The sequence below is a fragment of the Oncorhynchus keta genome, chromosome 1 (assembly GCF_023373465.1).
Source record: "Oncorhynchus keta strain PuntledgeMale-10-30-2019 chromosome 1, Oket_V2, whole genome shotgun sequence".
Lineage (NCBI taxonomy): Eukaryota > Metazoa > Chordata > Actinopteri > Salmoniformes > Salmonidae > Oncorhynchus > Oncorhynchus keta.
In genome coordinates this window covers 12,122,403-12,139,404 of record NC_068421.1, presented here as the reverse complement: position 1 = coordinate 12,139,404, position 17,002 = coordinate 12,122,403, and the positions used below count along the sequence as shown (strand labels likewise).

At 47.2% G+C, this 17,002-nt stretch overlaps 1 protein-coding gene across 6 annotated transcripts in view; it reads left to right on the top strand.

Moving 5' to 3' along the window:
- The window catches only part of LOC118389783 (T-lymphocyte activation antigen CD80), a 36,956-nt gene that overhangs the window by 9,101 nt on the left and 10,853 nt on the right, over nucleotides 1-17,002 (top strand). For 2 of the 6 annotated variants that reach the window (XM_052504510.1, XM_052504364.1), the window contains exon 8: nucleotides 4,239-4,300. The exons of 2 other annotated variants lie outside the window; for them this stretch is intronic. In XM_052504510.1, coding sequence (XP_052360470.1) covers nucleotides 4,239-4,252 — 14 coding nt within the window. In that variant the 3' untranslated portion in view covers nucleotides 4,253-4,300. Of the gene's footprint in view, nucleotides 1-4,238; nucleotides 4,556-17,002 lie in introns of those variants that run through there. 2 more of the 6 variants (XM_035779671.2, XM_035779757.2) reach the window with 2 other exon arrangements.

The following is a 17,002-nucleotide window of genomic DNA, read 5'->3' as shown; positions in this document are numbered from 1 at the left end:
TTCTTCTCCTCCCCTTCTTGTTCTCCTCTCTTTCTCTCCTCTCTTTCTTCTTCTCTCTCTTTCTTTCTCTCTCTCTTTCTTCTCTCCTCTCCTTCTCCTTCTCCTCTCTTTCTTTTTCTCCTCTCTTTCTTCTCTCCTCTCCTTCTTCTTCTCCTCTCTTTCTTCTTCTCCTCTCTTTCTTTCTCTCCTCTCCTTCTCCTCTCCTTCTTCTTTCTCTCTTTCTTTCTCTCCTCTCTTTCTTTCTCTCCTCTCTTTCTTCTTCTCCTCTCTTTCTTTCTCTCTCTCCTTCTTCTCCTTCTTTCTTCCTCTCCTCTCTTTCTTTTTCTCCTCTCTTTCTTTCTCTCCTCTCTTTCTTCTTCTCCTCTTTCTTTCTCTCCTCTCCTTTCTTCTTCTTCTCCTCTCCTTCTTCTTCTCCTCTCTTTCTTTCTCTCCTCTCTTTCTTCTTCTCCTCTCTTTCTTTCTCTCCTCTCTTTCTTCTCCTCTCTTTCTTCTTCTCTCTTTCTTCTTCTCCTCTCTTTCTTCTTCTCCTCTCCTTCTTCTTCTCCTCTCTTTCTTTCTCTCCTCTATTTCTTTCTCTCCTCTCCTTCTTCTTCTCCTCTCTTTCTTCTTCCCCTCTCTTTCTTTCTCTCCTCTCTTTCTTTCTCTCCTCTCCTTCTTCTTCTTCTCCTCTCTTTCTTCTTCTCCTCTCTTTCTTCTTCTCCTCTCCTTCTTCTTCTCCTCTTTTCTTCTTCTCCTCTCCTTCTTCTTCTCCTCTCTTTCTTTCTCTCCTCTCTTTCTTCTTCTCCTCTCCTTCTTCTTCTCCTCTCTTTCTTCTTCTCCTCTCTTTCTTCTTCTCCTCTCTTTCTTCTTCTCCTCTCTTTCTTCTTCTCCTCTCCTTCTTCTTCTCCTCTCTTTCTTTCTCTCCTCTATTTCTTTCTCTCCTCTCTTTCTTCTTCTCCTCTCTTTCTTATTCTCCTCCTCTCTTTCTTCTTCTCCTCTATTTCTTTCTCTCCTCTCTTTCTTCTTCTCCTCTCTTTCTTATTCTCCTCCTCTCTTTCTTCTTCTCCTCTCTTTCTTCTTCTCCTCTCTTTCTTTCTCTCCTCTCCTTCTTCTTCTTCTCCTCTCCTTCTTTCTCTCTCTCTTTCTTCTTCTCCTCTCTTTCTTCTTCTCCTCTCTTTCTTTCTCTCCTCTCTTCTTCTCCTCTCTTTCTTCTTCTTCTCATCTCTTTCTTTCTCTCCTCTCTTTCTTCTTCTCCTCTCTTTCTTCTTCTCCTCCCCTTCTTGTTCTCCTCTCTTTCTCTCCTCTCTTTCTTTCTCTCCTCTCTTTCTTCTTCTCCTCCCTTCTTGTTCTCCTCTCTTTCTCTCCTCTCTTTCTTCTTCTCCTCTCTTTCTTTCTCTCCTCTCTTTCTTCTCTCCTCTCCTTCTCCTTCTCCTCTCTTTCTTTTTCTCCTCTCTTTCTTCCTCTCCTCTCCTTCTTCTTCTCCTCTCTTTCTTCTTCTCCTCTCTTTCTTTCTCTCCTCTCCTTCTCCTCTCCTTCTTCTTCTCCTCTCTTTCTTTCTCTCCTCTCTTTCTTTCTCTCCTCTCTTTCTTCTTCTCCTCTCTTTCTTTCTCTCCTCTCCTTCTTCTCCTCTCTTTCTTCCTCTCCTCTCTTTCTTTTTCTCCTCTCTTTCTTTCTCTCCTCTTTCTTTCTCTCCTCTCCTCTCCTTCTTCTTCTCCTCTCTTCTTCTTCTCCTCTCTTTCTTTCTCTCCTCTCTTTCTTCTTCTCCTCTCTTTCTTTCTCTCCTCTCTTTCTTCTCCTCTCTTTCTTCTTCTCTCTTTCTTCTTCTCCTCTCTTTCTTCTTCTCCTCTCCTTCTTCTTCTCCTCTCTTTCTTTCTCTCCTCTATTTCTTTCTCTCCTCTCCTTCTTCTTCTCCTCTCTTTCTTCTTCCCCTCTCTTTCTTTCTCTCCTCTCTTTCTTTCTCTCCTCTCCTTCTTCTTCTTCTCCTCTCTTTCTTCTTCTCCTCTCTTTCTTCTTCTCCTCTCCTTCTTCTTCTCCTCTCTTTCTTCTTCTCCTCTCCTTCTTCTTCTCCTCTCTTTCTTTCTCTCCTCTCTTTCTTCTTCTCCTCTCCTTCTTCTTCTCCTCTCTTTCTTCTTCTCCTCTCTTTCTTCTTCTCCTCTCTTTCTTCTTCTCCTCTCTTTCTTCTTCTCCTCTCCTTCTTCTTCTCCTCTCTTTCTTTCTCTCCTCTATTTCTTTCTCTCCTCTCTTTCTTCTTCTCCTCTTATTTCTTATTCTCCTCCTCTCTTTCTTCTTCTCCTCTCTTTCTTCTTCTCCTCTCTTTCTTTCTCTCCTCTCTTTCTTCTTCTCCTCTCTTTCTTATTCTCCTCCTCTCTTTCTTCTTCTCCTCTCTTTCTTTCTCTCCTCTCCTTCTTCTTCTTCTCCTCTCCTTCTTTCTCTCCTCTCTTTCTTCTTCTCCTCTCTTTCTTCTTCTCCTCTCTTTCTTCTTCTCCTCTCTTTCTTTCTCTCCTCTCTTCTTCTCCTCTCTTTCTTCTTCTTCTCATCTCTTTCTTTCTCTCCTCTCTTTCTTCTTCTCCTCTCTTTCTTCTTCTCCTCCCCTTCTTGTTCTCCTCTCTTTCTCTCCTCTCTTTCTTTCTCTCCTCTCTTTCTTCTTCTCCTCCCCTTCTTGTTCTCCTCTCTTTCTCTCCTCTCTTTCTTCTTCTCCTCTCTTTCTTTCTCTCCTCTCTTTCTTCTCTCCTCTCCTTCTCCTTCTCCTCTCTTTCTTTTTCTCCTCTCTTTCTTCCTCTCTCTCTCCTTCTTCTTCTCCTCTCTTTCTTCTTCTCCTCTCTTTCTTTCTCTCCTCTCCTTCTCCTCTCCTTCTTCTTCTCCTCTCTTTCTTTCTCTCCTCTCTTTCTTTCTCTCCTCTCTTTCTTCTTCTCCTCTCTTTCTTTCTCTCCTCTCCTTCTTCTCCTCTCTTTCTTCCTCTCCTCTCTTTCTTTTTCTCCCCTCTTTCTTTCTCTCCTCTCTTTCTTCTTCTCCTCTTTCTTTCTCTCCTCTCCTCTCCTTCTTCTTCTCCTCTCCTTCTTCTTCTCCTCTCTTTCTTTCTCTCCTCTCTTTCTTCTTCTCCTCTCTTTCTTTCTCTCCTCTCTTTCTTCTCCTCTCTTTCTTCTTCTCTCTTTCTTCTTCTCCTCTCTTTCTTCTTCTCCTCTCCTTCTTCTTCTCCTCTCTTTCTTTCTCTACTCTATTTCTTTCTCTCCTCTCCTTCTTCTTCTCCTCTCTTTCTTCTTCCCCTCTCTTTCTTTCTCTCCTCTCTTTCTTTCTCTCCTCTCCTTCTTCTTCTTCTCCTCTCTTTCTTCTTCTCCTCTCTTTCTTCTTCTCCTCTCCTTCTTCTTCTCCTCTCTTTCTTTCTCTCCTCTCTTTCTTCTTCTCCTCTCCTTCTTCTTCTCCTCTCTTTCTTCTTCTCCTCTCTTTCTTCTTCTCCTCTCTTTCTTCTTCTCCTCTCTTTCTTTTTCTCCTCTATTTCTTTCTCTCCTCTCTTTCTTCTTCTCCTCTCCTTCTTCTTCTCCTCTCTTTCTTCTTCTCCTCTCTTTCTTTCTCTCCTATCTTTATTTCTCTCCTCTCCTTCTTCTTCTCCTCTCTTTCTTCTTCTCCTCTCTTTCTTCTTCTCCTCTCCTTCTTCTTCTCCTCTCTTTCTTCTTCTCCTCTCCTTCTTCTTCTCCTCTCTTTCTTCTTCTCCTCTCCTTCTTCTTCTCCTCTCTTTCTTTCTCTCCTCTCTTTCTTCTTCTCCTCTCTTTCTTCTTCTCCTCTCTTTCTTCTTCTCCTCTCTTTCTTCTTCTCCTCTCTTTCTTCTTCTCCTCTCCTTCTTCTTCTCCTCTCCTTCTTCTTCTCCTCTCTTTCTTTCTCTCCTCTATTTCTTTCTCTCCTCTCCTTCTTCTCCTCTCTTTCTTCTTCTCCTCTCTTTCTTTCTCTCCTCTCTTTCTTTCTCTCCTCTCCTTCTTCTTCTCCTCTCTTTCTTCTTCTCCTCTCCTTCTTCTTCTCCTCTCTTTCTTTCTCTCCTCCCCTTCTTCTTCTCCTCTCTTTCTTTCTCTCCTCTCCTTCTTCTTCTCCTCTCTTTCTTTTTCTCCTCTCCTTCTTCTTCTCCTCTCCTTCTTCTTCTCCTCTCTTTCTTCCTCTCCTCTCTTTCTTTCTCTCCTCTCCTCCTTCTTCTCCTCTCTTTCTTCTTCTCCTCTCTTTCTTCCTCTCCTCTCTTTCTTTTTCTCCTCTCTTTCTTCTTCTCTGCTTCCCAGAAATGTACAGCTGACCTGAAGGAACCCAGAAACTTGAACATTTGGAAGGCAGAATGTGAAAGGTTCTATCATTTGATAATTATAAATCTGAACTCATTGGATACTGCCTTCTAATGGGACATGATAAAGGGGCTGCTGAGGTGACCTAACCATTGCCTGGACTTGTTGCTGTTGGAAACTATGTTAGCTTTCCTCTACACGCTGCAGTTCAGGGGTGTTTTCACGGTGTTGAGGAGACTGACAATTGTATAAATATTTAACTAGTATGTTCAAATGACTGAGTTCCACAGAAGAACCAATGAAAACTAGAAGTGCAATGACTATCCTCAATGTGTGCACTAAACCAGGGTATGTAGTATCCAAGGAAACATATCTAGTATTTGTACTGCGTTTGTATTAGGACTAGAGACATGCACTGCACTTTAGAGAAGTGTACACTTATCCAGTGAGCACTTATCAGGGATGGACTGTATTCAACTGATGAATACTGGAAGTGGATACTGGAAGTGGATACTGGAAGTGGATACTGGAAGTGGATACTGGAAGTGGATACTGGAAGTGAATACTGGAAGTGAATACTGGAAGTGGATACTGGAAGTGGATACTGGAAGTGGATACTGGAAGTGAATGTGTCTGTCCGTAATAGATCTTACCTCAGATCCTATACCGGCATCTCCCAGTAGGTCCGAGTCCACCCCACATACAGTTGAAGTCAGAAGTTTACATACACTTAGGTTGGAGTCATTAAATCTAATTTTTCAACTACTCCACAAATTTCTTGTTAATTAACAAACTATAGTTTTGGCAAGTCGGTTCGGACATCTACTTTGTGCATGACACAAGTCATTTTTCCAACAATTGTTTACAGACAGATTATTTCACTTATAATTCACTGCATCATAATTCCAGTGGGTCAGAAGTTTACATACACTAAGTTGACTGTGCCTTTAAACAGCTTGGAAAATTCCAGAAAATTATGTCATGGCTTTAGAAGCTTCTGATAGGCTAATTTACATAATTTGAGTCAATTGGAAGTGTACCTGTGGATGTATTTCAAGGCCTACCTTCAAACTCAGCACCTTTTTGCTTGACATCATGGGAAAATCAAAAGATGTCAACCAAGACCTCAGAAAAATAGACCTCCACAAGTCTGGTTCATCCTTGGGCGCAATTTCCAAATGCCTGAAGGTACCACGTTCATCTGTACAAACAATAGTACGCAAGTATAAACACCATGGGACCTTGCTGCCATCATACCACTCAGGAAGGAGACGCGTTCTATCTCCTAGAGACGAACGCACTATGGTGCGAATAGTGAAAATCAATCCCAGAACAACAGCAAAGGACCTTGTGAAGATGCTGGAGGAAACAGGTACAAAAGTATCTATATCCACAGTAAAACGAGTCCTATATCGAAACAACCTGAAAGGCCGCTCAGCAAGGAAGAGGCTACTGCTCCAAAATCACCATAAAAAAAGACAGACTACGGTTTGCAACTGCACATGGGGACAAGATTGTACTTTTTGGAGAAATATCCTCTGGTCTGATGAAACTGTTTGGCCATAATGACCATCGTTATGTTTGGAGGAAAAAGGGGGAAGCTTGCAAGCTGAAGAACACCATCCCAACCGTGAAGCACGGGGATGGCAGCATCATGTCTCGGGTGTGCTTTGTTGCAGGAGGGACTGGTGCACTTCACAAAATAGATGGCATCATGAGGAAGAAATATTATGTGGATGAAACATTATGTGGATATATTGAAGCAACATCTCAAGACATCAGTCAGGAGGTTAAAGCTTGGTCGCAAATTGGTCTTCCAAATGGACAATGACCCCAAGCATACTTCCAAAGTTGTGGCAAAATGGCTTAAGGAGAACAAAGTCAAGGTATTGGAGTGGCCATCACAAAGCCCTGACCTCACACCTATAGAACATTTGTGGGCAGAACTGAAAAAGCATGTTCAAGCAAGGAGGCCTACAAACCTGACTCAGTTACACCAGCTCTGTCAGGAGGAATGGGCCAAAATTCACCCAACAAACCCGAAACGTTTGACCCCTAGTTAAACAATTTAAAGGCAATGCTACCAAATCCTAATTGAGTGTATGTAATCTTCTGACCCACTGGGAATAGGATGAAAGAAATAAAAGCTGAAATAAGTCATTCTCTCTACTATTAGTTTGACATTTCCCATTCTTAAAATAAAGTGTTGATCCTAACTGAACTAAAACAGAGAATTTTTACTTGGATTAAATGTCAGGAATTGTGAAACTGAGTTTAAATGTATTTGGCTAAAGTGTATGTAAACTTCCGACTTCAACTGTATTGCTGCCAGTCTAAACTGGTTTTAAAGCTGAGATCAGGTGAAACGACGCCATTGGCTGCCGCATTATTTAGTTTTTTTTTTTTTAAACGGGGCAGATGAGCTGCTCTTCTATCGCATGTGAAATGATGTCAGAGGGGGAAAAAACGCTTTCTTTGTTTGCAGTAACGTCTTTGTTGTTGTAATATCGGACGAGGCAGTTTTACCTCTACGAATTCCAGATTTAAGGACGTACAGGTGCTGGTTTTTCAGTGTTTGTGAGCAGAAGACGAATGCTGAACGTGTGTAACAATGTGTCTTGATTCTTTTTGGAATTATTTTCAACATTTTTTGTATGTAGGCTAAATATTTATATGAAATATGTTGTTCTCATGTAAGGTCATCTTGAGGGCATATAATATTTTTATTCTTTTATATAAGTTAGGAATAAGTTATTAATGTTAAATTATATCTTTCAACTTTTGAATAGCTATTAAAAATGGTCTACTTTGTTATAAATAAGTGGTGGAGTTGTTGACAACACACAGCCCTTTTGTAGGATAAATTCTGTTAGGAACTCAGTCAGGGGCTTAATTTACTGTTTAAAGTTAGAATAGTAGACTACACAAGGTTATATTTCAAAATTGGGTTTGAATCTGCAGCTTTTCCCAATACATTTAACTTAGGAACCCAAAAAGGCTAGGTCCGGCTCTGACTGCATGTGTGGGTATGGATGTGGGTATGTAGACCCACGAGCCAGTGTGGCCCCGAATGATGAGTTCAGTTTTTGTGTGGCCCTCACCCCCATCAAAGTTGCCCATCCATGTTATTGTATGGTGTAATTATTACACCAAATTGCAGTATCAGTGTTCACCAGCAGATGTCAGCCTCACCACAGATTTATACTCACCCACTCTACAGACTGAAGAGCCTTATAGTAGTACTTGTGACCTGTCTTATACATGCTGAAAAAGGGTAGTCTGTAGATCCAATGTTGTTCAATGCCATTTCTTCCACCTTGGTGTCTACTGCAAACAGCTCATCTGTCTGCCTCTGACTGGAATGAAGAGATAAAGGGAAGATGTGAGAGGAAAGGAAAAGAGAAATTATACTCTCCATTCAGCAGACAGTTTCAGTGTTTATTGGGACAAGAGAATGGTGTGGTCTTGCACCACTTACCTTTTAATCAAACCTACAGACCAGAGCTAACTCGCACAGTAGGGAGAAACCACACATCTCTTTACCTTTCTCTCTCTCGCTTGCTCTCTCTCTCTCTCCCTCCCAACCCCTCCTCTCCCACCCTAGTATCTCTCGATCCCTGTCTATCTCTCTCTCTCTCCCTCCCTCCCAACCCCTCCTCTCCCACCCTAGTATCTCTCAATCCCTGTCTATCTCTCTCTCCCTCCCTCCCACCCCCCCTCTCTCTCCTCTCCCACCCTAGTATCTCTCGATCCCTGTCTATCTCTCTCTCTCCCTCCCTCCCACCCCCCTCTCTCCTCTCCCACCCTAGTATCTCTCGATCCCTGTCTATCTCTCTCTCCCTCCCTCCCTCCCTCCCTCCCTCCCTCCCTCCCAACCCCTCCTCTCCTACCCTAGTATCTCTTGATCCCTGTCTATCTCTACCCTCCTCCTCCATCTCTCACATGAATCATTGTGCCAGTCGGTCCCTCCCCTGTGTTTACATTAAACAGTAGAATCACTCCAGCCTGCTTAGACTTCAGGAATGTAACAGACTCTCTCTCTCTCTCTCTCTCTCTCTCTCTCTCTCTCTCTCTCTCTCTCTCTCTCTCTCTCTCCTCTCACTCTCTCTACCTCTCACTCTCTCTACCTCTCACTCTCTCTCTCACTCTACCGCTACCTCTCTCTCTCTCTCTCTCTCTCTCTCTCTCTCTCTCTCTCTCTCTCTCTCTCTCTCTCTCTCTACCTCTCTCTTTACCTCATCTCCCTCCCTCCCTGGTCTAGCCCAAAGAAATAGAAACAGAGTGCCTCCACTCATCCTCCTGGTAGACACACACCAGATTATTCTAGAAACACTAGTAAATGAACCAGTTTGGCCTGATTCTGCAGACACACACACACGCAGGAATAGTCAGAGGAGTCAGAAGGAAGCCGATATAATGATGGTGGAGGCCTTGAATAATCGCTCCATTTTACACACGTCTACAGACCACTGATCTGGCACAACTTACTGTCTGTGTTCCTTTACAGAGAGGCAACCTCTGCTCCAGTCTACTGTGGCCAACACCAAACAACAGCCTAATGAGATTATTCCACTTCAGAATGTCAACTAAATGAGTTTAGGGCTGAGAGAGCCAAAGCACTGTGCTGTAGGACAAGAGATCGATTCAGGAGAGCAGAGCTGAAATCTGATCAGCACCAGGGAAGGTTCTCTATTCCTCTAAAAATAGATCCATGCATTTCACAATCACAACAACACCCAGCATATGATACGTGTGTGTGGGTGTGTGGCATGTCTGTTACTAAAGAGAGAGTGGAAGACAGAGAGGAGGAAAGACAGGCTAATGGAGAGACAGAGAGAGAGAGACAAAGAGCTGGGTGAACTGAACTGACAATGGTTGAACTGATTCATTGTTTCAGCCATTTTAGGAAGGTATGTTACGGTTCCTATAGGACAACTCTGACCCTTGGAGCAAGAGATGACCTGGAAGTATTTATCACCACTTTGGCTTCTAACCTTTGACCTTTCCACTGAGAAGTGGGAGGAGGGCATACACACAGCTGAGCAGAGGGGGTGGAGGGTGGGTGGGGGGGGAGTGGTGATGAATACTCAGATGGGAATACCACTGAGAAGTGGGAGGAGGGCATACACACAGCTGAGCAGAGGGGGTGGAGGGTGGGTGGGGGGGGGTGATGAATACTCAGATGGGAATACCACTGAGAAGTGGGAGGAGGGCATACACACAGCTGAGCAGAGGGGGTGGAGGGTGGGTGGGGGGTGGTGATGAATACTCAGATGGGAATACCACTGAGAAGTGGGAGGAGGGCATACACACAGCTGAGCAGAGGGGTGGAGGGTGGGTGGGGGGGGGTGGTGATGAATACTCAGATGGGAATACCACTGAGAAGTGGGAGGAGGGCATACACACAGCTGAGCAGAGGGGGTGGAGGGTGGGTGGGGGGGGTGGTGATGAATACTCAGATGGGAATACCACTGAGAACTGGGAGGAGGGCATACACACAGCTGAGCAGAGGGGGTGGAGGGTGATGAATACTCAGATGGGAATACCACTGAGAGGCTTCAATTCCGATCAGAGATTCTCAGACAAACCCTTTGGGACCGAGCTACAGTCACGAGTGTAGATTATATGTCTGCTGTGTGTGATGCTGGAAACCTGAGGAGTTGTTAATAAGAGTCCATGTTTATTAATAACACTGCTTAAGACATTTACTGTCATAACAAGTATACATGTACGGTACACACACACACACACATATATACACACACACACACATATACACACACACACACACACACACACTGATGCGTTATGCGTGGCCATGAAAAGACACACGCTAAAGGTTAGATATCACTTTGACACAATGACAGCAGGCGGTCTAATCATTCTGAGCTGCCAGTCATATATCAATACATAAATACATCAAACAGAGGACCATAGGACCATGGACACCAGCATCTAGTTACCGCTGGGACTTTAGGACCATGGACACCAGCATCTAGTTACCGCTGGGACTTTAGGACCATGGACACCAGCATCTAGTTACCGCTGGGACTTTAGGACCATGGACACCAGCATCTAGTTACCGCTGGGACTTTAGGACCATGGACACCAGCATCTAGTTACCGCTGGGACTTTAGGACCATGGACACCAGCATCTAGTTACCGCTGGGACTTTAGGACCATGGACACCAGCATCTAGTTACCGCTGGGACTTTAGGACCATGGACACCAGCATCTAGTTACCGCTGGGACTTTAGGACCATGGACACCAGCATCTAGTTACCGCTGGGACTTTAGGACCATGGACACCAGCATCTAGTTACCGCTGGGACTTTAGGACCATGGACACCAGCATCTAGTTACCGCTGGGACTTTAGGACCATGGACACCAGCATCTAGTTACCGCTGGGACTTTAGGACCATGGACACCAGCATCTAGTTACCTTTAGCTGGGACTTTACCGGGGACTTTAGGACCATGGACACCAGCATCTACTTTAGGACCATGGACACCAGCATCTAGTTACTGGGACTTTAGGACCATGGACACCAGCATCTAGTTACCGCTGGGACTTTAGGACCATGGACACCAGCATCTAGTTACCGCTGGGACTTTAGGACCATGGACACCAGCATCTAGTTACCGCTGGGACTTTTGGACACCAGCATCTAGGGACTTTAGGACCATGGACACCAGCATCTAGTTACCGCTGGGACTTTAGGACCATGGACACCAGCATCTAGTTACCGCTGGGACTTTAGGACCATGGACACCAGCATCTAGTTACCGCTGGGACTTTAGGACCATGGACACCAGCATCTAGTTACCGCTGGGACTTTAGGACCATGGACACCAGCATCTAGTTACCGCTGGGACTTTAGGACCATGGACACCAGCATCTAGTTACCGCTGGGACTTTAGGACCATGGACACCAGCATCTAGTTACCGCTGGGACTTTAGGACCATGGACACCAGCATCTAGTTACCGCTGGGACTTTAGGACCATGGACACCAGCATCTAGTTACCGCTGGGACTTTACCGGGGACTTTAGGACATGGACACCAGCATCTAGTTACCGCTGGGACTTTAGGACCATGGACACCAGCATCTAGTTACCGCTGGGACTTTAGGACCATGGACACCAGCATCTAGTTACCGCTGGGACTTTAGGACCATGGACACCAGCATCTAGTTACCGCTGGGACTTTAGGACCATGGACACCAGCATCTAGTTACCGCTGGGACTTTAGGACCATGGACACCAGCATCTAGTTACCGCTGGGACTTTAGGACCATGGACACCAGCATCTAGTTACCGCTGGGACTTTGGGACCATGGACACCAGCATCTAGTTACCGCTGGGACTTTAGGACCATGGACACCAGCATCTAGTTACCGCTGGGACTTTAGGACCATGGACACCAGCATCTAGTTACCGCTGGGACTTTAGGACCATGGACACCAGCATCTAGTTACCGCTGGGACTTTAGGACCATGGACACCAGCATCTAGTTACCGCTGGGACTTTGGTACCATGGACACCAGCATCTAGTTACCGCTGGGACTTTAGGACCATGGACACCAGCATCTAGTTACCGCTGGGACTTTAGGACCATGGACACCAGCATCTAGTTACCGCTGGGACTTTAGGACCATGGACTTTACCAGGACACCAGCATCTAGTTACCTGGGACTGGGACACCAGCATTTGCTGGGACTTTAGGACCATGGACACCAGCATCTAGTTACCGCTGGGACTTTAGGACCATGGACACCAGCATCTAGTTACCGCTGGGACTTTAGGGCCATGGACAGGACCATGGACACCAGCATCTAGTTACCGCTGGGACTTTAGGACCATGGACACCAGCATCTAGTTACCGCTGGGACTTTAGGACCATGGACACCAGCATCTAGTTACCGCTGGGACTTTAGGACCATGGACACCAGCATCTAGTTACCGCTGGGACTTTAGGACCATGGACACCAGCATCTAGTTACCGCTGGGACTTTAGGACCATGGACACCAGCATCTAGTTACCACCAGCTGGGACTTTAGGACCATGGACACCAGCATCTAGTTACCGCTGGGACTTTAGGACCATGGACACCAGCATCTAGTTACCGCTGGGACTTTAGGACCATGGACACCAGCATCTAGTTACCGCTGGGACTTTAGGACCATGGACACCAGCATCTAGTTACCGCTGGGACTTTACCATGGACCATGGACACCAGCATCTAGTTACCGCTGGGACTTTAGGACCATGGACACCAGCATCTAGTTACCGCTGGGACTTTAGGACCATGGACACCAGCATCTAGTTACTGGGACTTTAGGACCATGGACACCAGCATCTAGTTACCGCTGGGACTTTAGGACCATGGACACCAGCATCTAGTTACCGCTGGGACTTTAGGACCATGGACACCAGCATCTAGTTACCGCTGGGACTTTAGGACCATGGACACCAGCATCTAGTTACCGCTGGGACTTTAGGACCATGGACACCAGCATCTAGTTACCGCTGGGACTTTAGGACCATGGACACCAGCATCTAGTTACCGCTGGGACTTTAGGACCATGGACACCAGCATCTAGTTACCGCTGGGACTTTGGACCATGGACACCAGCATCTAGTTACCGCTGGGACTTTAGGACCATGGACACCAGCATCTAGTTACCGCTTTAGGGACTTTAGTTACCACTTTAGGACCATGGACACCAGCATCTAGTTACCGCTGGGACTTTAGGACCATGGACACCAGCATCTAGTTACCGCTGGGACTTTAGGACCATGGACACCAGCATCTAGTTACCGCTGGGACTTTAGGACCATGGACACCAGCATCTAGTTACCGCTGGGACTTTAGGACCATGGACACCAGCATCTAGTTACCGCTGGGACTTTAGGACCATGGACACCAGCATCTAGTTACCGCTGGGACTTTAGGACCATGGACACCAGCATCTAGTTACCGCTGGGACTTTAGGACCATGGACACCAGCATCTAGTTACCGCTGGGACTTTAGGACCACTTTTAGGGGACCATGGACACCAGCATCTAGTTACCGCTGGGACTTTAGGACCATGGACACCAGCATCTAGTTACCGCTGGGACTTTAGGACCATGGACACCAGCATCTAGTTACCGCTGGGACTTTAGGACCATGGACACCAGCATCTAGTTACCGCTGGGACTTTAGGACCATGGACACCAGCATCTAGTTACCGCTGGGACTTTAGGACCATGGACACCAGCATCTAGTTACCGCTGGGACTTTAGGACCATGGACACCAGCATCTAGTTACCGCTGGGACTTTAGGACCATGGACACCAGCATCTAGTTACCATGGGACACCAGCATCTAGTTACCGCTGGGACTTTAGGACCATGGACACCAGCATCTAGTTACCGCTGGGACTTTAGGACACACCAGCATCTAGTTACCGCTGGGACTTTAGGACCATGGACACCAGCATCTAGTTACCGCTGGGACTTTAGGACCATGGACACCAGCATCTGGGACTTTAGGACCATGGACACCAGCATCTACCGCTGGGACTTTAGGACCATGGACACCAGCATCTAGTTACCGCTGGGACTTTAGGACCATGGACACCAGCATCTAGTTACCGCTGGGACTTTAGGACCATGGACACCAGCATCTAGTTACCGCTGGGACTTTAGGACCATGGACACCAGCATCTAGTTACCGCTGGGACTTTAGGACCATGGACACCAGCATCTAGTTACCGCTGGGACTTTAGGACCATGGACACCAGCATCTAGTTACCTGGGACTGGGGACTTCTAGGCTGGGACTTTAGGACATGGACACCAGCATCTAGTTACCGCTGGGACTTTAGGACCATGGACACCAGCATCTAGTTACCGCTGGGACTTTAGGACCATGGACACCAGCATCTAGTTACCGCTGGGACTTTAGGACCATGGACACCAGCATCTAGTTACCGCTGGGACTTTAGGACCATGGACACCAGCATCTAGTTACCGCTGGGACTTTAGGACCATGGACACCAGCATCTAGTTACCGCTGGGACTTTGGTACCATGGACACCAGCATCTAGTTACCGCTGGGACTTTGGTACCATGGACACCAGCATCTAGTTACCGCTGGGACTTTAGGACCATGGACACCAGCATCTAGTTACCGCTGGGACTTTAGGACCATGGACACCAGCATCTAGTTACCGCTGGGACTTTGGTACCATGGACACCAGCATCTAGTTACCGCTGGGACTTTGGTACCATGGACACCAGCATCTAGGACTTTACCATGGACACCAGCATCTAGTTACCGCTGGGACTTTAGGACCATGGACACCAGCATCTAGTTACCGCTGGGACTTTGGTACCATGGACACCAGCATCTAGTTACCGCTGGGACTTTAGGACCATGGACACCAGCATCTAGTTACCGCTGGGACTTTAGGACCATGGACACCAGCATCTAGTTACCGCTGGGACTTTAGGACCATGGACACCAGCATCTAGTTACCGCTGGGACTTTAGGACTTTGGTACCATGGACACCAGCATCAGCACACCATGGACACCATCTAGTTACCGCTGGGACTTTAGGACCATGGACACCAGCACTACCGCTGGGACTTTAGGACACCAGCATCTAGTTACCGCTGGGACTTTAGGACCATGGACACCAGCATCTAGTTACCGCTGGGACTTTAGGACCATGGACACCAGCACCCATGGACACCAGCATCTAGTTACCGCTGGGACTTTAGGACCATGGACACCAGCATCTAGTTACCGCTGGGACTTTAGGACCATGGACACCAGCATCTAGTTACCGCTGGGACTTTAGGACCATGGACACCAGCATCTAGTTACCGCTGGGACTTTAGGACTGGACACCAGCATCTAGTTACCGCTGGGACTTTAGGACCATGGACACCAGCACACCATGGACACCAGCATCTAGTTACCGCTGGGACTTTAGGACCATGGACACCAGCACACCATGGACACCAGCATCTAGTTACCGCTGGGACTTTAGGACCATGGACACCAGCATCTACCATGGACTCATCTAGTTACCGCTGGGACTTTAGGACCATGGACACCAGCATCTAGTTACCGCTGGGACTTTAGGACCATGGACACCAGCATCTAGTTACCGCTGGGACTTTAGGACCATGGACACCAGCACACCATGGACTCATCTAGTTACCGCTGGGACTTTAGGACCATGGACACGCATCTAGTTACCGCTGGGACTTTAGGACCATGGACACCAGCATCTAGTTACCGCTGGGACTTTAGGACCATGGACACCAGCATCTAGTTACCGCTGGGACTTTAGGACCATGGACACCAGCACACCATGGACTCATCTAGTTACCGCTGGGACTTTAGGACCATGGACACCAGCACACCATGGACTCATCTAGTTACCGCTGGGACTTTAGGACCATGGACAACAGCACACCATGGACACCAGCATCTAGTTACCGCTGGGACTTTAGGACCATGGACACCAGCACACCATGGACACCAGCATCTAGTTACCGCTGGGACTTTAGGACCATGGACACCAGCACACCATGGACTCATCTAGTTACCGCTGGGACTTTAGGACCATGGACACCAGCATCTAGTTACCGCTGGGACTTTAGGACCATGGACACCAGCATCTAGTTACCGCTGGGACTTTAGGACCATGGACACCAGCATCTAGTTACCGCTGGGACTTTGGTACCATGGACACCAGCATCTAGTTACCGCTGGGACTTTGGTACCATGGACACCAGCATCTAGTTACCGCTGGGACTTTAGGACCATGGACACCAGCATCTAGTTACCGCTGGGACTTTAGGACCATGGACACCAGCATCTAGTTACCGCTGGGACTTTGGTACCATGGACACCAGCATCTAGTTACCGCTGGGACTTTAGGACCATGGACACCAGCATCTAGTTACCGCTGGGACTTTGGTACCATGGACACCAGCATCTAGTTACCGCTGGGACTTTAGGGCCATGGACACCAGCATCTAGTTACCGCTGGGACTTTAGGACCATGGACACCAGCATCTAGTTACCGCTGGGACTTTAGGACCATGGACACCAGCATCTAGTTACCGCTGGGACTTTAGGACCATGGACACCAGCACACCATGGACTCATCTAGTTACCGCTGGGACTTTAGGACCATGGACACCAGCACACCATGGACACCAGCATCTAGTTACCGCTGGGACTTTAGGACCATGGACACCAGCATCTAGTTACCGCTGGGACTTTAGGACCATGGACACCAGCACACCATGGACACCAGCATCTAGTTACCGCTGGGACTTTAGGACCATGGACACCAGCATCTAGTTACCGCTGGGACTTTAGGACCATGGACACCAGCATCTAGTTACCGCTGGGACTTTAGGACCATGGACACCAGCACACCATGGACTCATCTAGTTACCGCTGGGACTTTAGGACCATGGACACCAGCACACCATGGACACCAGCATCTAGTTACCGCTGGGACTTTAGGACCATGGACACCAGCACACCATGGACTCATCTAGTTACCGCTGGGACTTTAGGACCATGGACACCAGCATCTAGTTACCGCTGGGACTTTAGGACCATGGACACCAGCATCTAGTTACCGCTGGGACTTTAGGACCATGGACACCAGCACACCATGGACTCATCTAGTTACCGCTGGGACTTTAGGACCATGGACACCAGCATCTAGTTACCGCTGGGACTTT